Genomic DNA, 24,185 nt, shown 5'->3' on the forward strand with positions numbered 1-24,185 from the left:
CACGACATACTTTTTTTTTGCCGGTGTGGGTGGGTGTGTATGTATCTTGTTTTTCAGAATTTAATTTTGCAAGCTATCTCTGCAGCATAAGGGCGCGCGGAATACGATTGAAAAGAGGGGGAACAAACGTTTGCTTTAAAAGTGAAAGTGAAAATATTTGTGCCCTGCGCCTGTTTGTGTGCCCACCCCTTCCCCTTTGGACCCTCTGATGCCGATGTGCTTCCGTTAGTATGATTTCGTGGAATTCCTTCTCTCTGTACATACACCGAGGTATGTGTGGAAATGTGTTTTTTTGCTCTACCCAGTCTCTCATTCCCGTTGCTCCTTTCACGCATTCACATACACCGTGTGGTTTATCCTTGCTCTCAAGGGCGTTGCTCCCGTTGTAAATTGTGGAGCAAATGAACCGCAACACCAGCAGCAGCGCGCCCAGGGAGCGAGAAGAAAGAGAGAGAGCGAGTTCTGCTTGGTCGGTTGACGATGGAATGCCATTTTGGGTTTGGATGTTGGGCATGTGTATGCGGGCTTACCCACTATTTCCCACAGGATGTCGATAAATATTAGAACAGGAATGCTCCAAGGACCGATGCTGGACTGGGAAAGCGCGAAAGCTTTTGCCGTGGAACGGTGTCCGTTTGGCTTAACTCAACCACACGGTCTATCCATCCAGCAGAACTTTCCCACACACATACACACACTTGGTGGGGATACCAGGGTGTTGGGTCTCCCTTTTTGGAGGGGTGAGAAAGTATATGAGAGCGAAAGTGCGCGCCAACCCAGCAGCAGAGATGATAAATAATGGCATTGGATGGGGCAGGAAGGCCTGAAGCACACATACACACACAAACAACACCGCCACACGGGTTCACGCGTCGTCCTGCTGCCACTCCTTGAAATATTGATTTTATCCCTACTGGCCACACGCGCGCGGCCATGTGCATTGGAGCCGGGAAGAAACAATGCGACAGAAAAGGCTGGGAAAAGGCTCTCAGAGAGGCGAACAGGAAGGAGGGAGAGGGAGAGAGAGCCGAAAGAGAGAGGATTGTTTTGCTTTCATCATTTGCGATGACGTGCGGCGACTTCCTTCTTACGTGGAAGAAATGTATGCTAATTTCCTTGTATCACCAGCATCATTGAAATCACCCACTCTCCTTATCACCCTGTGTGGCGTTTCGGCTACCAACCTACCTCGCAGCAAAATCAGTAAACAGAGCTTTTCTTCTGTTTTTGCTAAATTTTCCATCAACATTTTCCACCACCCACCCTTCTCCCTTTGCCGCTTGCCTAATACATTGTAAATACATTGTACACCACAGTGTGTGTGACTGTGTTGATGTTGGCGCTGTTTTGTGTTTTTGTGAGTGTCACGGCACTCTAACGGTCACTCACCTCCTTGCGCTCTCAGTGTCTTCGTTCGTGAGCTCTCTCTGATGTCACGCTTTCTCGCGGAAAAACGGTATCCTTTTGCGGAGTGTCCATGTATATGTGTGTGTGTTTGTTTACAAAGCATATAGATATACACACACACACACTCATGCAGCAAAGGATGCTTCCGTATATGTATCCCTTTCACTCTTTTCAGTGGCTCCCTTTGTGGTAGTAACGAACGCATTTCCCACGAGCTATGTAAACAGGATAAGTTTGCGTGTATTGGTGAAGCTTGTTCATCCCCGCGAGTGTGTTTTCTTTCTCTTCACACACGCACACATCCTCCTTTTCGGGGCTTTCTGTGCAATTCATGGTGTGAAGAAAGGGGGAGGCAAAACGGTGGAAAATCACTTCCGCAATAGTTCACCGCCCTCTGTATGCTGGTGCTACGGTGTGAAGCTTCGGTGTCTACGCGCGGTCATCGTCCTGACCACCGCGCCGGTACATGAAAAAGGACGAGCCCAACCGCCCTTATATGACAGCGAGCGTGTGTGTGTGTGTGTTGACGTGACGGAGGAATTGATGACGTTGTTTTTTTCTGCTTTTACTTCGCTCTACCTTCACTCGTGCTGTGTCCACATATGGACACACTTGTGGCTGGGATTTTGTGCTGTTTTCCCCCCCTCTATCGGCTACCGGTTTTCCCTTATCCCATGTATCCCGTCATGTTGCATTGTAAGGATTATCGGGGTGGGTTTCAAATATTTTCCTCACGTTGTCCTTATTTTTTCGCTCTCCCTCCGATCCCCCGTACGTGTCTGCATCAATCAGGATCATTATTTGACGTGGTGGTAGCGTGACGGCGTGGGATTGATTTCCTCTGACGGACCCACGGACTGGACGTGACGCGCGATGCACGTGCTTTCCGTGTTACATTGGCGTTTTTATGCCGGTGTTTACCTTTGGTCTGTTTTAAAACGCTTTAATGTTGGTAAATATTGTTTGCTTGTTGAAATGTTGGTTCAAATGCATCGAAATGTGAAACTTTTAGGTAAACATTTTACGCCTAAATGTGTTGGATTTTCAAACTATCTGTGTTTATGATGGTTCCTAGCTGGTTTAAATATCTTCCCCTTGCTTTACGCAAGCACCACGAGCACACATCCAACCGTCATTTCCATTTCCCGCAACATGCTTAAGCACTCTCGACGACAGAACCAGCATCAGCCCATTTATCATACGTTCTCGTTTGAAGTAGGAAGTAGGAGGTTGTGCCATCATGGGCTCTCTCGGTAGTTCGTTTAACCGCATTTGCATCTACTGTATGAAATCATTTTAAATGGGTGGTTTAAAGTCATTTTCCCCCCAATTTAATTGCTATTTCTATTTCAAATCTTATAATCCTTCGTCCTTGCTTTTTTTTAAGTACCCCTTTTTAGCCATCTGTTTCTTATTGCTTTTGAGTGTGTTTTACCTTTTTCCATGTTTTTTTTTTTCCTTTTTTTTATTGTTGATTTATTGGGGTTATAATTTTCGCTAATTGTTTTTTTTCTCAAAAGCATAAAAAGAGACATTTTTCCTTGAATACAATTAATTGTTAACCGTTTATTTACCCCGGTCTCTCCGGCTGTTGGTGAGTGCTCGTGAATAAATAAAAATAATTATGCAAAGTCGTTTTGTTTGTTCTCCTTTTTTTTGGGGGGGCGAACTCAAACTCATTTCTCAATGGTAAAAAAAAACAACTCATAATTTCCAACGACTTGTGCATTTGAAAATTCAATTCCTCCTAACCCGTTGTGTCTCTGCAAAAATGGATTTTACATCTATCGGAGTTATAATAAATTGAAGCTGTGCGCAGGATGTGTTTTTCCCGAACTCTTATTTTCCGCAGACAGAGGCTACAAACAACATTTAAAATAAAATCGGATCCCCCAAAAAATCGGAGGATCTTTTTTGTGTGTTTTTTGTTGGCAAAGGTATTTCCTCACTTGTCGCTGCTCTTATCCTTGTGGCCAAAAGTGGCAACATTTTTTCGCCCCCGACTCTCTCTGGGGCGCGCAGCAGCAGGTGGTATGATGTGGTTGACCATTTTGTTGCCCTGTGCTGGCGTTTGTTAGTGTGTGTGCGGGGGGGCTTAGCTCGAGTACGTGACTACAACGTGATATGGGGGAAGCGTTCTTCTGGCTCCTATTTACATTCCATTTTCCTTTTAGAGTGAGTATTTTGCACACGCCAAATGCTTACACTTTCACGCTCTGCTAGTCGTTGTGCTGCTTCGTCTAATGGTCGTTTCCGCTGGCGCAAACCCACCGGGAGATCAATCGTTGAAAACGGGCGAAACACAGTGAAATCGAAATCATCTCATCCCGCCGTTCTGCGCGTGAACATCCTTTTTTGCCTGTGCCCAGCCGCTGACATGTTCCCCGCTTCCCGTGTGAATGAGTGAGCGAATGCTTTCCATTTTTCGTTTCCCGCGGGGCGATTTTTTGTTTTGTTTCGTTCTGTTGTTCCCCCGTTTTGTGGGACAGATGGTTCACGAATTGTTCCTCTGCTTCGAAAGGAGCAGCCGCCGCCGAAGCAGGCAGCAGCAGCAGCAGCAACAGCGCATATGTTTTGCGCCCGTCTCGTCCACCTGTCTACAGACAGACGAAACAGGGACCAGGGCTTGTCGTCTGCTGGTTTCAATGTCCTTTTTTTTTGGGTTCAACACGAGCCGTTTTAGGAGGTTGAGGCGGTTGATGCTTTTACACAAGTGGCATACGTGACTTCCTGCAATACTGGACTGGACCCGGGCGGCGGCAGAGCAGCTGTGGTGTCTTTGGTGTGGAGGACGAGGGAAGTCGTCGCTTTGAAGAAGGATAAAGAAGGATTTAATTACCGATTTGGAAGCAAAGGATGAAGAGGAGGATCTTCACATTGTGTGTTTTATGTCAAATGTAAAATTCATTGATAAAGGTTTTGGGGAGGGGGGTCCATTATGATAATACAAGTTTGCTTTAATGTCGCTTGTTGCGGCATTATTTGTTTATTTATATTTATTTGCGCTTCATAATTCGACTGAAGGGGAAATATTTAATTATTTTCGGAAATTCGCAACGATTCTCACTTATAGTCCTATGTATTTCGTTAAATATATTACACAATATATGCACTTAAAATAATTTGTAAAAAAAAAACAATATTAATCACTAATTCCATCCTGTTACTCCATTTTCATTTTCCTCCCTTTACTTTTAGGGCGATCAAATCCTTCCAGAAGCTGCTGTACGTCTGCCCGGACTTTGTGCGTGCGAATGAGGTACACCTGCGGCTTGGGCTTATGCTCAAGGTGAATGGAGATTACGAGCAATCGCTAAAGCACCTGCAGCTAGCACTCAACGATTCGTCCCCGTGCACCCTAGCGCAGCTTGAGAGTAAGTTACAAAAAAAGTGGACGAGAACTGATGGATGGATAGATAGGCAGCGGCATATCCTTTTTGTTTTAAGTCCATCGTTTTGTATGTGTGTGTGTGTGTCCTGTCTGTCGCGCACGGGGATGATTGATGAGTGTCGTCGCGATGTAAAACAAATGGGGCTCCCCTTTTACCTGGGTGCTGCAGAACCGACCGATTAACACCTTTCTGGGTTCGGGGTGAAGATGGGGGAGGCAAACAACCTGCAAAATGATGGTCTTTTTATTTGATCTTAATCAAACTGCTTTCTTCGTTGCCCAGGAAGATAGATAATTAATGCGCCGTGGATGTATGCAATTCAATTAGAGGACGAAATGAGTTCACAACGCTCCAGGGTAGAGGCAGTACAGTTGCTCCGCTTTACCGTAACTGCACATGAAGACTCTCTTTGCTACAAATTGCCCTTCGGATGTCTTTAAGGTACACAAGAGCTCGTAAGAAGCTACCTGTGTTGTGTCCTGTGTTTGGTACCAGAAAAAAGTCGACGCCGTTTTGTGGCTAGTGGTCGGTGTGTGTGTGTGTGTGTGTCATCATCATCAGCTGATGAAATGCCCATGGTGTGTCCCATGTTTGGTGAAAAACGTGCCAAAAGAGAGAGAGAGCAGTTCTTCTCCTCGCTTGCTAATGAGCTCTGGCAAAGGTGAATGTGCTTACCTGAGAAAGGGCCAGGGGATGGAATAACCCAGCAGAATAGCAGCCCATGGAGGGGACCCCCCGTTTGTGTGGCTCTGTGTTGCTGATAATATACACATAAACACATGGCGTGTGAGGAGGATCGCCCAGATAAATGCTGCAACAATTCGCGAACGTGTAAATGGGCCGGTTTGAGTTTTGAGCTGGACGCCTGCGGGAGGGGTGTGCTGGTGTGGTGTTCTTGCCATTGAGAAAAAGCCACAGACGACCCGACAAGGTGGCCCTGAGGGAGGAGGGTGTAATGTGCATTGCGGCAGGAATGATAAATAGCTCCAGCAACCACCGAGTCGACAGGTGGTCTAACCGCAAGCGCTACAAACTGGAGAAAAGGACGCACAGACAGACGGACAGCAGGGAACAACGCTTCCCTACGATCGATACAAAGCAACACGCACACACTCACATATGGCTTGCAGATGCAATGGAATGTTTGGGCTTTTTTGACTGATGCGTTTTTCATCTGCGGCACGATTAGAAATCACATTCACCAACACCATCCTTGGTGGGGGCGACCCAGCACACCACAACACACCACAACACAGCAGGAGTGGCTTGGCTATTATCCTGCAATTATGTTGTGTTGGTATGCGTTTCCCTGCTCTGCCCAGTGTATAAGGAAATATAGTTTTATTGACGACGTTTGTTGTTTAACATATCCCTGGCGGGACACACACTGTTCACTGTTTAAAGCGATCGCTGTGTGTACATTTATGACTTTTGTTTCCCTTTTTGCCATGAATTTTGGGTTTATTGTCCTGCAATTCCTGACCATAAATATTAACAAAACTGTGTTCCTTTTTAAAATTTCAATGCCTGCCTGCTTGATACCTAAAATGATAGCTTTTCTTATTCTAATTTCGTTCCAAGCGAGGTTATGTCCTTGTGCTCGTAGCTAAATCGAGTTGATAGACTCGTCACATCCTCCTCTAGATCATGTATTTGTGGTGGTGTTTGTACAGTTTATTGTTCTTGCAGATGCGTTTCTCTACCGACGTTGGGAACTAAATACAAACAGCTTCCGAAGCGGCACACTAGAGAAACTATAAATTTGCCCACAAAAAAAAAAACCTTTTGTGGGTGTTCTCTTATGGTTAATCTTGCGCTCTATTGATTTTTTTTTAAATTTGAAGCTTTCCTTTTTTTACAATAAATTCTGAAGGTTTTAGGATTTGCTATGCCTGCATAAAAAAAGAAGGAAGATTCCCTTTTTCCCATAGCGTAGTAAAAGGACGATTTCTTTGCTTATTTTTTACGCCTGACCGTGAACTCCAAATGCTACGGGGTCCTACTTCGCTCGAAGGAATTGGGCAGAAGAGGTTGAATAGAGGAAAATACCTTCTTACCTTGTACCTTTATACATTTGCTCTCTCACCAATACACACACGGGTACAGCACTACGCGCGGGACCTTTTTTTTTACACATTAAATCCCGTGCCGGTTGGTTGTTGTTGGGTTCATCGTGTTAGAAATCATCGACAGCTGCCTACCTCTCTACAGTATCTCGCTCTCTCTACTACAGCATGGGTTGATGCTGTGTGGTGCCTTTCAGCAAAACTGACTAGGCTGCACATAGACTCCTTTCGGGAGGTTCCCAAATGCGACCTTCTTGAGGAGCTCCGTCAGGCAGGGCCATCAGTCTTATTCCGTCCGGTGGTGAGTCGTCAGCGAAGCGAGAGAGAGTGTGTGTGCGGAGTGTGTATATCCATGTTGGCACCATGTTGTGTTAGGTCGTGATTTTTCAGTTCGCTGTTGAAGGAAGTAAGGACCATCTCTTGCCGGTTGGATCCCCGCGTGTGAGTGTTTCTTGTCCCGCGTAAAATTAACTGTTTGCGTACATGCAACATTCAGCAAACGAGAACAAGGGGTTGCCAACTGAACTAAAGCAGTAACACTTTCTCACGAAACTCTCGCAACACCTTTCTTCAGCAGCAGCACCCCTTTAAAATTAACAAACATGACAAACTGTTGCATGTGTTGCTGCTGCCCCGTTTAGGCGTCTCTCTGCTGCACGCTGCATGTCACTGCACAAGCAATGTGAGGTGACCGTGGGTTGGTGTAAATTTATTCGCCCATTAAAACAGTGTTATTAATTAAAGCCCTTTCCGTGCTGTGTGTGTGTGTGTGTGTGTGTGTGTGTTTAAGCAGAAGGAGAGGGCCTTATTGCAGGATTGGCTCTAAGGTGCACGTGCGTGTTTGTGTTGACGTTGAAATCCGTAATCTTGCACTGTAGTGCAGTTCAGTTTTTTGCAGTTTCTCGGGAGGGAGGCACCTTATAATGGGAAACAATTTGTAGTGCATACGAAATGCAATTCCCTCCTGTCGCTTTCAACCGGAAATGGTTATAAAACAAGGTGCTAAACGGATTATGTTGTGTGTGTGCCAAGCCAAGCGCACTAAGAAAGATGGGGGAGAAGGTTGATGATTTGCTGATGATGATGATAGTGATCGGAATCGATTTGCTTACCTTTTGACACAACAGTGCGGTGTGTATCACCTGTTGCTGTTTTATGTATCTGCCTCCCGGCACCACGTGCTCCTACAGCAAAGTACGAAGGAGGAGCAGCACCTGGAGACGGTGCAATAAAGCTTACATTTTAATCGGGTCCCGGACCAGTTTCCCGGTGCGTGAGTTATAGTGTTGCAAAATGGAAACATTCGTATCTTTCGTGAGTTGAATGTCCTCGTCGTCCTTCGCTGGTGGTGTTTGGTGGTTTGGTTTCGGGGGTTCTCTCTTTTTCCTCGTACACGCTTTCTCTCCTGTGTGTTCTTCTGTTCTGCTGTGTTGTTTTGCGACAGTCACCACTTGATCCCTTGCACTAACGGCGGCACTTCCTCCCCTGTTTTCTGTTCCATTTCCTTTCTTCCGGGGCGTGTTGCAGTCCGCTTTCACGTCGCCCATCTGTATGAGGTGCAGAACAAGTACAGGACAGCGAAGGAGGCATACGAGCGGCTACTGGCAAGCAAGCAGCTGACGTCGTCACTGAAGGCCGACATCTACCGGCAGCTGGGATGGATGTACCACACCGTTGAGCTGCTCGGCGACAAGGTGCAACGGGAGCGGCTCGCCATCCACTGTCTGCAGAAGTCGATCGAGGCGGAACCGCGCTCGGGCCAGACGCTCTACCTGCTCGGCCGCTGCTTCGCCGGCATCAACAAGGTGCACGACGCGTTCATCGCCTACCGGAACTCGGTGGAGAAGAGCGAAGGGAACGCGGACACATGGTGCTCCATCGGGTAAGTGGTCCAATCGGCCTTCCCCCGCACGACTGCACACTGTTCTGAACCGGAGGGTATTGTGTTTTCTCTCTCTGCAGAGTGCTCTACCAGCAGCAGAACCAGCCTATGGATGCGCTGCAGGCCTACATCTGTGCCGTGCAGCTAGATAAGTCACACTCAGCCGCCTGGACCAACCTGGGCATACTGTACGAGAGCTGCAATCAGCCGCGGGACGCATACGCCTGCTTCCGCAACGCCACCATCAACCAGGACCAGCAGAAAGACCGTACGGTCAGTGCGTGCGAGAAGTCAACCGTACCGGCCGCTTCAACCGGCACTACTACAGCGGCGACCGGTGGTGCAACAACCGCAGCCGCCGCCAGCGGAACGTCGTCGGTTACGGCGAACAGCGCGGCCGCGGGCACACCGGAAACGAGCAGCAGCAGCGGCACCCCAACAGCAGGGACAACAGCACCCAATACTCAGCCGACGGTGCTCGGTGGTGATCTAAGCAACGGTGGCAACAACGGTGCCAACAGTAACAACAGCAGCAGCTGCAGATCGCAAAGCCTTACCCAGCGTATCAAATTCCTGCAGCAGCATCTCGGTAACGCTCCTATGCCGAGCATAACGTCCAAACGGCGGCAGCTACCGTCAATTGAGGAGGCCTGGAATCTGCCCATTTCCAATGAGATGAGTTCGCGACAGCAACAGACCGCCCAGGCACAGCAACGCCAGTTTCAGAAAGGCTACGGACAGGTGAGTTTTGTTATTGTTTTTGTGTACGAAGGAATGAAATTAAATGATTCAAAATAATTTCTATTGATCCTCTTGTGATGGGAGAGAGAGAGAAGTGATACAAGCCGGTTTGGAAAAAAACGAAATGAGCTCACTGTTTGTTATGCGTCGAAAGTCCGATAGATGGCGCGCGTGTGGAAAAGGAGAAATGCTGTAATGTTCTAAAAACTTTGTTGTTCGATGTTCTAAAAACTGCACGTGTTTCTATCTCCTTAAATTGAGGAGTATTTTACATTTATTAATTTTATTTGTTAATTTTACATAACGTAAATGTAAAAAGGCCTATATTGTTAATATGCTGCCGTATAATTTTTTTTTATTTTGAGCTGCCCAGTCGGGTTCTAAAATCGATGCTGAGATTTTTAGTTCACGTTTGATTCGAACTCACCATAGTGAGCGCTCAGTTCGAACTCACTTCGATGGCACTTTGCCCGTAAAATGTTCAGAATTATAGCTAGATGAGCATGTTATTCAATAATTCATCAAGAATAGGGTATTAAAATTACATAAAAAAGTCTGAAATATTCTACATGCATTAGGATTGTACAACATTCAATCTTTGTTAAAAGAGAAATACCACCATGCAGAACAAAACTCGCCCATAGTGCAAACAATGAGCAAGAGACGTTTCTCACAGCTCTCACGACCATTCACAGTTCCATTTCGTTTCGCGCGCCGTCCTAGCCGGTTGTGCTTCATAGTGCCGCTCCAAGCTAGTTAATTCTTTCTTTAATGAAATTCAATTAGAAAATGTTTTTCTCGTTTTCCATCAAATTGTGTTAATCCTTTAACTTTGGCACACGCATTTTGTTGCGCTTTTTTCGTGTGTAAAAATGTAGCTTAAACACGCGGAAACCGCATGGTACGCGACCATGCGGTTTTACTTGGAAATGTACAAAGTGAGGTTAGGCCCGCTCGCCGGATAAAGGTAAGGTTCAACGAACTCTAGCCGTTCGTGTATCGCCGGTTGACCTTGAGAGCGGACAAATTTCGCTCTGCCAGAGAGAAAGCGAGAGTGAATTTGCCAAAAAATCTTATTGCGCGTGATTATTTCCTTTCCTCCGTGACCGTCTTGTGTATTCTCTCTCTCTCGAGCCACGAGGTCAATGTACGCATTACGAGGTGACGTTCAGTGTAGCACTTTATCGATTGGAGTGTGGCCACCGTCGCAGAATGCAAGATTGACCGGGACGTGTGTCCCGGAGTCAGGTTTCGCTAACACCACCCTCACTTACCCATACGGTGGAGCTTTGATAGTACCAATGGCTACAGAATATCTTCCACATGCTCCTAACCTCAAATTCTCTACACCGCTTCGACCACATGGTAACAACATTCTTCCTTCCTCTTCCTAGGGTGCCCAGTACCATCCCGGACAGCAGCCGCAACAGCAGCAAGTGGGCAGCAACAATGGTCTGCCGAACAAGCGCTTCAAGCAGGAGGATGGCAGACCCGGCAGCGGACCAGCTGGTGGTGGTGTGGTCGGAACGGTGGCCGGCCAGCCGGTGCCACCGTTCTACCTTAACCAGCAGCAGGTGTTGCAGCTGCAGTTCCTGCAGAACCAGAACAATCTGACCGCCCAGCAGCAGGCCATGCTGCAGACGCTCACCAACCAGTACCGGTTGATGAGGGAGCACCAGCTGCGCCTTCAGCAGCAGCGAAGTCAGCAGCTGCAACAGCAACAACAGGCCGCCGGGTTCCAGGGACAGCCGCCGCAGCAGGGCGGTAACGGTGGGTTTGGGCTGGCGGCAGGGAACAAGACGCCCCAGTCGGGTATCGTGCCGCAGACGGGCTTCGTGAACGATGGCCACTTCTCGCCAGCGACCGGACAGTCGCAGCAGACGGCGGGCATGCCGTACAAGTCGGCCGGTACGTACGCACCGTCCGGGTTTACGGTGCCGAGCGGTCAGGCAGCGGCAACGACGCCGGGAGGCTTCACACAGATCACCTCCGGCTCGAATCATCAGGCCGATATAGGTAGGTCGAATAGAGTGTTAAGCTCTTAACACACATGATGCCAACGTTCTCGTTGTGGGGAATCCGCAAATAGTACATTTACCCACTCCTTACAAATGTTTGGCAGAGCATATTATATGATCGCAATGAGAGTTCTTGTGGGAGTCAATTCTATCTGCAAGGGCTTTTGATTGATTCATACATCTAATCATGAAGGATGAGAAGAGATAAAACAAATCATAGCAAAAGATTTAAAATCATTTTCATAACACTTTTCTCTTTCCTTCTTCACAGCCATTCAGTCCATCCTCGACGACAAGGCTACATTCGCCGAATCCCTGCTCAAACAGCTTAGCTCACCAACGGGAGACGGCAAAGACGTGTCCGACCCCTCCACCACCACCACCACCAGCAGCAGTACCAAGTCCCCACCGATAAAAGCGGAAGCAACCTCGACGACGACAGCGGCAGCCGCCGGCAGTGGTGCGAAACGGCAACTGCTAACCGGCAGCAAGCAGCAGCAGCACCCGGACATCAAGCTGGAACCGGTCGTAAAGCTCGAGAAGCTACCCTCCCCCTCCAGCGGAGGTTTGGACGGATCGTCGTCCTCTTCCGCTTCCTCCTCCTCCGTCGGCGGTGACTTTAAGATCTCAATGTCGGCGAAAGACATCCAGCAGCTGGTGCGCAAGCAGCGCCAGGCGGGCGAGCTGAAGGACGTGCCGGCCGTCTGCTCGGTCCTGTCGGCCGATGCGCCCCCGCCCTGCCCGCCCGACTGTCCACCGACACGGCTTACCCGCGAACAGCTCCAACCCCCGACGCCGTCCGTGTTTTTGGAGAACAAAAAGGACGCGTTCAGTCCGCAGCTGCAGGAGTTTTGCCTGAAGCATCCGATCGCGGTGGTGAGGCAGCTCGGTGCGGCCCTGAAGCTGGATTTGGGGCTGTTTTCGACCAAAACGCTTGTGGAGGCGAACCCGGACCACACGGTGGAGGTGCGGACGCAGGTACATCAGTCACCGGACGAGAACTGGGACGGAAACAAGAACTCGAAGGTGTGGGCTTGCATATCGCACCGATCGCACACCACCATCGCCAAGTACGCGCAGTACCAGGCGTCGAGCTTTTCGGACAAGATTAAGGTGAGTGTTGTTGGCTGGAAGGGAAAGAAGCATATATGTCGTGTGTTTGTTTGCGACAAAAAAGCTCCAAATGATGTTCGAAAACATAACTTTCGTTCTACTGAATGAAATCTTTGAAGAAGTTCTTATTAAATTCGCTGATGCCTTTTATTTCAAAAAATCGTTTTGATGTGTTTATTTTGTCGTATGAACTGTTGAAATTAACTTTTTTTTTTCATTTCCTTCCTCTCACAGGAGGAGCGTGACAAGCTGGCCGGCATTTCGACCGCCTCCACCAACTCCGACTCCGACTCGAAGGATTCCATCTCGAACAGTGGCAGTGCGTGCGGCGGCGGCGGTGGCACGGGAGCGACCAGCGGTGGAGGAACCGGTACCGGTGGCGGTAACAGTTCCGCTGCCGGCAACGGCAAACGGAAGAAGTGCAAAAACGGTAACAAAATGTTACGCTTCGGCACGAACGTCGATCTGTCCGATGAGCGCAAGTGGAAGGCGCAGCTGCAGGAGCTACAGAAGCTGCCACCGTTTGCGCGCGTCGTTTCGGCCGCCAACATGCTGTCACACGTCGGTCACATGATCCTTGGGATGAACACGGTGCAGCTGTACATGAAGGTGCCGGGTAGTAGGACGCCCGGTCACCAGGAGAACAACAACTTCTGCTCGATCAACATCAATATTGGGCCGGGCGATTGTGAGTGGTTTGCGACGCCCGACTCGTACTGGGGCGGCATCCAGGCGCTGTGCGAGAAGAATAACATCAACTATCTGCACGGGTCGTGGTGGCCGGCGCTCGAGGATCTGTACGCGGAGAACATACCGGTGTACCGGTTCACGCAACGGCCGGGCGATCTGGTGTGGGTTAATGCGGGGTAAGTGAAGGAGGTTCGACTAACGCTGTTTGGCAATTGTTACTTACATTTTTGGTGCGTTTTTTTGTTGCAGATGTGTCCACTGGGTGCAGGCCATCGGCTGGTGTAATAATATTGCCTGGAACGTGGGCCCACTGACGGCGCGACAATATCAGCTGGCGGTGGAGCGGTACGAGTGGAACAAGCTCGAAAGCTACAAGAGCATCGTGCCGATGGTGCATCTGAGCTGGAATCTCGCCCGCAATATCAAGGTGTCCGACCCGAAGATGTTTGAATCGATCAAGTAAGTGTGTTTGTATTGTTTTACGTTAAAGAAAATGGATTATGCTCGTAATTTTCTATGATGAACCAAAACAAATTATCCTTTTAACTTTCGTTCTTCTGAATCAAAGTGTAGAGAAATTGTTAGCACTGAAAATATCGTTATTACGATTATCTAACGTGTGTGTTATTTTCACCCTTCGAAATACTTTTCCTAATGCTATGATTCTCTTCTTCCGCTCCACAGAACCTGCCTAATGCAGACGATGAAACACTGTATGCAGGTGCTGGAGTACGTAAAGTCCTTGCACATCGAGGTCCGGTTTCATGGGCGCGGTAAAAACGAAGCATCACACTACTGCGGCCAATGTGAGGTAAGATTTTGTTTGTTTGTTTTGCGCTGTTCTGTTCTACTTTGTAATCAAATAGTACGCACAGTGCTGCAAAATATTACGAGCATCACGAGATGATGTTCACCAACGAAAACAATGAACATATCCGTGATAGCTTGATGATCATTGCTGATACTCAATGAAAGTGCGTCATGGCATACTGGAAACGTCATGCGATTGCTTGAGTCTAACACGATACACGGACTGACATGCTGAGCTTAATGACGGCGCAAGCATAATGATGTCACCAACACTCATGACTGAAACAAAACTCAAATCAGCTCACGTACACAACTGAGACTCAAACAGCTGTTGGATCAATCACATGCTTGGTGACATTTTGTTTAGCACCCAACTCTTAGTCACTCACTAGGTCATGACATTTTCAGTCGATGATAATCACGAAATTCTTGGAATATACTTGGCGTGTAGTCCCAAGCAACAAAATGAGCATGCTTGCTCGCTCTGTTTGGTTTTATGGTCTGTCGGGTCAAATAAACCGAGAAAACATGCTCATTTTGTTTCTTGGAACCACTCGCACACACCGCATATCTCTCATGACTATCGTGATGATCATCGACAGAAAATGTCACGACCAGTGACATTTTGCTGAAATGATCACAGTAAAAAAAGTCATGACATAGTGACTGGTTAAGCGATAGTCGCAAAAATGTCACGAAGTATGTATTGGTTACACCAATCACCTCTGGTCATCACAATTGAGTACGTGACGCCTGTCACGGATTTTGTTTCAGTTAGATTTTTTTAAAATGAAAATGACAGTGACATTTTGCAGCACTGATTACGCATCATGAATGAAGTTGACACGTCTCGAAGTATGCTCACTAGTTTGGGAACTTGCTCGGGAGGTTCAGCTTTCGCTATATTGGTGCTAGAGTAAACCCCATCTGCTATCATAGGCGTTCCGGATCCTATCGTAATTTCATTTGTCGTAGGAACAGGGTGCAAGAGAGCAGAACATTTCCCCTAGCCCTCTTACACACTCATCTTACTCTACCCCCTTGCTTTTGAAAGCTCGTTTTCTAACCACATTCGCTCTTTTCTACCCTCCCTTCAGGTGGAAGTGTTCAATGTGCTGTTCATTCGCGAGCAGGAAAAGCGCCACATCGTGCACTGTATGGGTTGCGCCCGGAAGCAGTCGCCCGGGCTGCAGGGTTTCGTGTGCCTCGAGGAGTACACGCTGGACGAGCTGATGCAGGTGTACGATGCGTTCGTGCTGCATACACCGCCCCCGCCACTGCCACCGATTGCAGCACCGCCAGCGCAATCGCCCCAGCACGTCCAGCAGCCCGCCTCCTCTCCGGCCGGAGCGCTGATAAATGTAAGCTCTTCTTCTACTGCCGTCGCCGCCGCCACATCGTGTTCATCGTCGTCCGCGTCGGCTGCTGGCGGTGGTGCTGGTGCTGGTGGTGGCACTGGATCGGTGCCGGTGGCTTCGTAAGCCGCTGCCACCGCCCCGCCGTCGTCATCCTTCTTAGCATCCTTTCGGAAGTGGGAGGATGGACCTCAGGGGTGTGGTAGGGTTGCTGTACCAAACAACAACACCCACCCTCCCCATCCTCTCCAAAACCGTTTTCTCTCGGCCCCACCAAATTCTGCACTATGCTGCACTGCAACTTCTCCTGCACGAGTGCGCGATACTGTGGTAGCATTGTTTTACTTCGGTAAGTTTAGTTTTAATTTAGTTCAAATGTACGCATAATGTGTATCCCCTGCATATAATATAATATCTCCTTACGGAGAGGAAAGAAGGGTTCGTGTAAAGAGTATATAGAAAGCGAAAAGCAAATAGGCTATAGGCGCAAGAGCGAGAGATTTATATTAGGCACACGCTCGCACCACCCGTCGGTGTGTGCGTGTGTGTGTTAGAAATCAGCGAAGCTATAGGGAAAAGAGCAAAGAAAAGAAGCACTTAGGCGCAAAGAAAGGCGAACGAATTATATTGTATAGAAATGTTTTACAGGGCTATTAGACTTGTTTTCCTCTTCTGTTTCGTTCAATTGTTTGAATTTCAAACCTCCAAAAGACTTGTATGAAATTACTAATTTGCAAATTACGCTACACTTACGATTAATACTGCTACTACTACTACTACTACCACTACTACGCTTAGTCTCGAGACCCTGAAGCTCTCGTACGGCACATTTCAGTAATATGTAGATGGCGTTGCGACGAAATAGTGGATATTGTTTTAGAGAAAAGCGTTGAAAAAAGAGAAGAGGGAACGTTTCCTTTAAAAAGGAGGGTAGATTGTACATATATAACGCAACCAACACGCCCTCCTCACGCCCTCTGTGGTGTGTGTGTGACTGGCGATCGTTCAAGTGAGTCGAACAATCTGTCGAACCTGCTCTGCTGCTGCGGGGGGGGTGCGCGAATGTTGCGCATCACCTGCAACACGCGAGCGCGCGCACTGTAAAGCTAGTTCGCAGCTGCAAAAAACACCACTCTTAGTGTTTAAGTAAATATGCGTGCGCGTGCATTCGTTTATATAAGAAGGGGGAGGAGAACACAGAACAAATGGCACACAGAAAGGAGACGACACAACAGTAGAAGATCGATTTGAGTGATCGCTAGTGGCCCGTCGTTTTACAATGTTTACAACATTAAACACACACACTATCTCTCACAACCCGCGTTAAAGGCAATATTTTCTTTTTGTTTTGTACTCACAACACCCTTTGAGAAGACACGATCATCGCGCAGAGCGAGCGTGATCCGGTTTATGTTGGTGATTAGTGTTTAAGTAGTTAATTTATTTCACCATCGCAAGGTGTGTATCGTATTGTATATGTAAATGTGTATTAATGTGTATCCGTTGGCAGCGATATTTGGCTCGAATCTGCCATTATTTTTTTTTTAAATATGTGTTAACATCGCTCGCGTTGTGTATGTGTATTGTGTATACTCAAATTAGATCATGTGTTTTCTTATGTGATGTTCTCCTTTCTTTGTGTACGCTCTATGTTACGTTACAATACAAAAGTTGTGTGTGTATGTACTGGTTTTGTACTCTCTGCTCTGAGTTTTTGATTTTCTTTTTTGAGAGGGATTCGTTCGAGGGTTGGTGTCCCGGTTTTTGTGTGTGTGTGTCTGTTTCCGAGTCGTCTCTAGGAGGAGAAGGTGTGTATGTGTGTCCTGTGTATCGGGCCTGTGTTGCGTGTTTGAGTGTGTGACGCGCAGTAGTAATTCGGATTTTGGAACAAATTAATCAAATAATATCCTCACTAAGGCTTTTGTGCAACTAAAATACGCGCTCCAAGTATGTGTATATTAGTGCCTTCCATGTGAGATGTTTTTCTTGACAAAAAATACTAAAAATATACTTTGTCCTGTATTTTCGGTCCGTTTTAGAGACTCAATTAAATGATTTGGTTTGGTTTTCGCATCGGAAACAAGTTCTTCTGAAAGACGTTGTGTGTTGGGTTTCGTTTGTTGATCCTTTGATTAATACGCCATCTGTGTATCAAACAAAAGCTAGCTTGCCAAACAAAAAAATACACACGTAAAACTCTTACAAAGGCACGATAAATGAAAATGCAATAAAACAAAATTAAGTAAACAATAAAATGTGCATAACAATGAATCCACAAACATGAATAGATCACAACCAAAAATATGCCACTTGTTGTTTGAGAATGATGTGATGTGGTGTGTGTTCAAGTATGGTACGAAAAGAAATTAGCCAACAATTCACTGCAAACAACAACAAACAAATTAAACTCAGGAATAACTGTGTAGACAACAATCTTGCCTAACCCAACAAATAGACAACAACAGAAAATTCCCTCACTCTCTATCTCTCTCTCTAAGAGAGGCCCACATAGAGCAATGGTGCCACTGGTTTACATAGGGGAAGCGAAACTGTAGGCCAATACAGAACGGCGTAACCTCTCGATAAGTTAACATTTTTGATAACGCTCTTACAAAACTGGCAAGGAAAGAGGAAGAAGAAGGAGTGGATGAGATGCTTTGATGAATGTGTCCGGTGAGACGATCGAGCGATCTCACTCAATGAAAAAGTTCTATAAAAGTTCGTGTTTTATATATCGGTTCTCTGAGTGCCTAACGAGAGAGGACTGCGCGCCGCCGACCCACAGGGGATTCATTTTGAAGGTGTTTCATCTTATAGCATTGGCTTTTACTTTCTGGCAAACAGCATTTGCTTTCGCTTCTCTCTGCCCGATGCTCAATCGGGGATTATATGGTTAAAAGAGTAACAATTTATTTCTAAATTACTTTAATGGAGTTAAGTTACGAGCAAAACTCTTTGATTGATCTCAAAAAAGGAAAAGCCGCCAAAAGGAAAACAATTCAACAAAGAATTCATCCAATAAGCGCTCCCTTTTTTTACATCTCTTGACTTCGTGAGGTGATCGTGCGCGCGGGCGCGAAATGCCTAAATGGTCTCGTCAGAGTCTGCATTGTTACCCCCAACACGTGTCTTTCATGTATAGTTTTTAAAAACAAATACTGTCTTCTTTTTCGAGTAGTTTGCAAACCAATCATGAAAGTACAGGTCGAAAAAGAAGCCCAAAACAAAACCTATCAGAACATAGCAAATCGATGAAGAATGCGTGTACGATGTGGTGTAGAAAATGTATGGCAAGATTGTTTCTTCGAGGGTTTGTTGCTTGCATCCTTTCTTAGTTGAATGTTGACTGCACTGTTGGTTCCTAAAAGGAACTTACTCTAACACTTTGTTCGAACACGATGCTTTTCCAAAAATGACAAAAATTACGATCCACGATCGTGTAGAAAATCGTTTTGTGGAGCTTGAAACACTTTTTACTCCTTGACTTTGTTTATCAAAATTAGATGATTGCTAATGGACACCCAAATTTTGAGCTAAAAGCCTTTCTAAACAAGCAATAAGAATGTGCGGTGGGGAAAAGAAAGCGATTTCGTTAAAAATTTACTTCCATTTCACGTTAGTTTCTTCTAAAAATTTACTATCCACCATCCATCCACTTCGTTCGCATCTTTCCAACTAGTTGAGAGAGAATTAACGTAAGAGAAGGAGGCACATTGGCGTAATATAAGCTGAGCCAATCAACCTGTGTTTTGTACATTGTTTAAAACTACGTGTGTGAAAAGAGCTAATTGTGTGTGTGTGTGTGTGTGTGTGTGTGTACGCGCGAATGGTTCCACAAGCCCTCCACCCACCAGGCAGGCTCACAGTGTGTAAGGGTGACAAACACACCTGGAACAAATTGCTGGGCTGGGTGGGATTGTGGATCTCACACAACAAAACTACATTTTTATGAGTGCGATTAGAGCGTGTGTGTGTGTGGTGCGATCGTGTGCGATCGTGTGCGAAAATATTTTTATGATTTTATTCTTTATGAAGTCAGAGAAAATAAATAATTCGAAAGGGAAAGAAAAGCAAGATCAATATCGAACTCAATAAGGGCCAGCACAACCTATAGCAAAGCAGAAACAATCAGAGAAAAGAGAAAACATATAAAAGGGAACCACAATTGTTGTAATGTGGGAACATACACAGACAAGCAAACACGGAATAGATTCTTTCGTTCAGGTGCTAATAATGCGACGAAAATACAGGGGATGCTTGGAAAATTACATTCTTTTACTTCTAGCAAGCGAACAACACTTCCGAAGACAGCTATAAAGAAGACGGGGTCGTTTTTTGTTTGCGGAAGAATTGTCTCCCAATCACCATCATATATGCCGTATTTGAACGACGGATGTTACTCTACTAGTGTGAGAGCGCCGCGCTTGTATATGGAGCAGGTGGAAACCGTGCCCAGTTTCACCCGAACTCTGATACACTTTTTCTTCTATCACTTTTCCCCTTATTTACTCCGGTATGAGCACATCCGGTTTTGTAGTAAGATGTTAAGAGAGGGGACTTGCTCAGTTGTTTTAAATCATCCCCCTCCCCACATAAGATGGATGGATATACGTTTGGCTGTCTGTCACGGCCACGACGATTCTCCTTACAGCAGAAGACATCCTATTGTGAACGTGATCCTTTTGACGACACACACACACTACTGCTGGATGATGCGTCGTCGAGCGAACGTGATCAGCGAACAGTTTGTTGTTGTATCGTTTTGTTTTGTGACCGTTTTATGCTTTTTCTATGCGACGGTGGTGGTGCATTTTTGCTTTAAAAAATGAATCCAAAATTTACATTCAAATCATGCCAAAAAAAAAAGAAGGGACTTCAAAATTTTCCATTTGCTGCACCCCCCAGAACACTATTCTCATGAACCCAACAACACATACCTCCCATTTCCTTCGATAAAAACAAATTCAAATTATTCCCTTGGAATGTGTGGTTTTACTTTATACTACAATGCAAGAACGGCATAGAAAGTGAAAAGGAAATGGGAAACAGCAACAGAAATGAATGGGGAATCGTCGGGGGTTTTGCTTATATTGTTCAGAAAAAAAGGCCCAAAAAGGAAAAAGGAAAAGGATCTACTACTCTGTTTGCAAAGCAAAATGTTCTGCAATTTTAACGCGACGGGATTTTGTGTTACTAATTGGGTTCCGCGTAAAATTGGTGCGTAGAAAGGTGTGTGCGTGCAAATATGTACCACAATAAGTTTAAAAGAACAAAAAAAAAAAACGTGTACAAATAAAAACAAAGAATAAGAAATAGAATTCCGCAAAGAAAAATTGCAAAATATTATACATATACATTGTAATGGAATGAAACCAGTAGATCACTGCCATTTTGTACCAGGGACACACACATCCACGCACGGCGCGAACTAATTTGCCTTGCCTCTGGCTGCTGACCGGGGCTGCTTTTTTTGGTCCAAAGTGGTGAGCATTAGTTTTCCCGTGCCGCGTGTGTGTGTGTGTGTGTTATGGGCAAAGAGTAATCAAACGTTTAAGGGAATAGAGAAAGGAATAAGAGCGCGACGCCGTAGGTAAAGAAAATGGGTATGTTGTGTACAGGAAACCCGATCTAAGGTACAGGATCAGAGGACAGAGATTAGATTCACAATTTTATTAATTAACGAAGGAAAGGATCGTGTGTGAGTGTAAGAGAATGAATGAATGAGCGCAGAAATGGTTGCAAAAGGAGTAAGAATGAATGTTGCCGAATGATAGGATGAGTGTAAGATTATTGAATGTCATTTAATATCGAAGAGAATGAATGTGTCACAGGGAAAGCATTAGGATAAACTCAAATAGGACATATGGATATCAAAGGAGAAGTGGGAAGAGATTGCCGGAACGGAAACGGATCGACCATGTTTTGTATAAAGTAAAACAAGTGTGTATAATTCGACACTATTTGTCCTCCACCTTCACCCAAATACACATGCTAATCACACATGATCGTAAAAGTAGAAAAATCGTGTGTATGTGTATGTGTGTGTTGGGGTTCCTCATCATCATCAATTGGCAGATTTTAATTTTTAATGCTATTTTACTTAACATCCACACTTTGCACATTTCACATCGCTTCACATATTGAATTGGCTACGAAGAACAATTGGGGTATGTTAGCATGGGGAGAGAGAGAGAGAGAGATGTTCCTCTATTATTGGCTACAATTGGCGCATAAGTTCTGTGTACACCAATGCTGCAAAAACCCCTTCGAGATGAGCACACTCTATCTATACCCCATGTGTGGGCAGAAGGCGAAACAAAAAGGTGCTATAAGCTGATTTAACTTAACGCATACACACTTTAAGAATTGGCTTAAGACCGTATATGTGTAAAAGCAAACAAAACCAAAAGAAAACACAGCACTTTATTGCACTACAATGAAAAAGAAACTACAATTTACTTACTAACATATAATGTATCATATTAAAAAAAACACGCCAAGTGCATCAACCCCGCAGAAGCTGTAAACACACTCTACCTTTGAAAGAGAGAGAAAACAGTGTGGGCCAATAATCCATGTCTTTCAACACAGGTATTTAGACACACAGGCGAGGGGGTGGTTGGAGGTTTTTTTTTTAATAAAAGCAAAGGGGATAAGGAAACGACTACACCGAACTGTAGAACCACAAAGTCATTAAAATTGATTAAAATCGCCACGCAACAAACATATTGATTGATTTGCAGCTTTCATAAAGTTTTTTTTTGTATTATCAAAACAAAAACCGCACACAAACAAAGCACAACAGAGCAAAACTTGATACAGGAAAGAGATAGAAGAGCCACACACAGAGAGCGCCGGATACTGCTTGGACACGGAAAAGTGTTGCCGAATATGATACACGACAGTAATGAAAAAAATTACCTCAAACTGCACGGAGAAAAGGAGAGAAAAGAGGGAGGGAATATAGGAGGCAGAAGGGAGGCATATACAACACATTTATCAATTTAGTAGACACCGCAACATAAGTATCACGTTACAACATACACACACATATTCAGAAACGAGACGAAAAATACGTACTAATAAGTATACTTACCAGGCACGGGCAGCAGTAGTAGTACTAAATACTACTACAAAGTATGCTTTTATGATGCTCTAGACAGAGAACAAAAAAACAAAAAAAATCATAACTCGTATTTGGCGGGTATTCCAAAACTTTAATAACGTATTAGACGCTAAAACCGAAATCGAACACTGAATCAAAGTTGTGAAATTTGCAAATCAATTACTTCTCTTAATAAAGCAAACCAGAAACTAAATGGAAAGAGCGCTACAAAAAGGAGACATAAAAGAAGAAACACAGAAAAAAGAAGCAAAAAAAAGCGAAAAAGAAAACGAGTAAGAAAAACAGAGAGAACACATTATATATTTAACAAACACACAATTTCAATGGCTAAAGCGTAGTAGAAAAGGTAAACAACAATACACACATTCACACAAAGAGAAGAGAGGAGCGTTTTAAGAGAAATTGTAAGAAAAGCGAATTTGCAAAAGAGCTCATAATTAATGCCAGAACGAACAGCAGCAGCTCCATTATACGGAGCGGGAAAGCGAGGAAACAAACATGTAAGAAGGAAAGGAAAGAAGTAAAGCTCAGCTCAGCGGGAAGGGAAGAAGTTAGTTTAGTAGAATAGTACTGTAAAACAAATAGGAAGAAGAAGAAGAGAAAAAAAAACAGAACAGAAGGTAGAAAGAATGTAACAAAATAAAATAAAGAATCGTGGATCGATTTAAAAACAAAGTAACCTCATTCGTAAAAAGGATTAAACAAAAAATGTGCGTGCGTGTGTGCAACGGTAGTTGGTGGTATGTGAGCAGTGCTCTCTTGTAAAATTTATGAACGTAATAAACGTAAAACAAAAAAAGGAAACCGTAAAATACTACTTACTAGAAGGAAAACAAATAAAACAAAATAAAACAAAGCAAAACAAATCGTTATATTTAATCGTGTGTAATTGTAATTGGAATTTTTTTTCTCCTTCTTTTAACGTTTTACTACTTGTACTGTTTTGGATATTGGTGTGCGTGTGTGTGTGTGTGTTGAGAATAGAAAAGTATCACAAACAAAACTCCAGCAAAAAAAACCTCTCACAATCGTGCTAGTCGATCCTTTGTTGATCGCTAGTTGTTTTGATAGAGCCAGTGATCGTCGAAAGAAAAGTTATGTTTTGTGTGTGTGTGTGTTTTTTCTGTACTAAAAATACTGTCTTTACAGTATTTTATTGTCTTTTTGGAGGCAGTGGAAGGGAAATGTTCCTTTCGCTGCACATCACACGATGCACACCACCGACACACGCAACTCGAAGGGCACACAGGTGAGGCGGCGACACCATAGACACAAGCAACATACAGCTCAACTCAATCATCACACCAAACAACCGAATCGTCCTCAAAATACGAACCAAGTAGTTTAATGTGAAAACAGAAGGAAAGGTAAAAGAAAGAAATGGAAAAAGGAAATGGTTGATCGACGTTTAGTGCATAAGTATATATTTATACTAACACAAGCTAGAACCGGATGGCGACCTATTGTGTTCCCAATTTTGCTTAGGGAATGAAAAGAAAAAAAAATAGACAACAAAACAGTGTTTAAGTGTAATTAATTTTGTATCATTGTGAAACAAAGGAAGAAAGGAAAGTAATAGAATAAT

At 45.0% G+C, this 24,185-nt stretch overlaps 1 protein-coding gene across 4 annotated transcripts in view; it reads left to right on the top strand.

The window, feature by feature from the left end:
* The window catches only part of LOC1277464 (histone demethylase UTY), a 93,564-nt gene extending 76,547 nt beyond the window's left edge, over positions 1-17,017 (top strand). For all 4 annotated transcript variants that reach the window (XM_061659421.1, XM_061659422.1, XM_061659424.1 and 1 more), the window contains 9 exons: positions 4,606-4,781; positions 8,393-8,747; positions 8,828-9,488; positions 10,883-11,504; positions 11,778-12,619; positions 12,854-13,485; positions 13,559-13,768; positions 13,994-14,120; positions 15,217-17,017. In XM_061659421.1, the coding sequence (XP_061515405.1) occupies positions 4,606-4,781; positions 8,393-8,747; positions 8,828-9,488; positions 10,883-11,504; positions 11,778-12,619; positions 12,854-13,485; positions 13,559-13,768; positions 13,994-14,120; positions 15,217-15,600 (4,009 nt within the window). In that variant the 3' untranslated portion in view covers positions 15,601-17,017. The remainder of the gene's footprint in view (positions 1-4,605; positions 4,782-8,392; positions 8,748-8,827; positions 9,489-10,882; positions 11,505-11,777; positions 12,620-12,853; positions 13,486-13,558; positions 13,769-13,993; positions 14,121-15,216) is intronic.
* The last annotated feature ends 7,168 nt before the right edge of the window (positions 17,018-24,185 follow it).

The sequence above is a fragment of the Anopheles gambiae genome, chromosome 3, assembly GCF_943734735.2.
Source record: "Anopheles gambiae chromosome 3, idAnoGambNW_F1_1, whole genome shotgun sequence".
NCBI classification, from domain to species: Eukaryota; Metazoa; Arthropoda; class Insecta; order Diptera; family Culicidae; genus Anopheles; species Anopheles gambiae.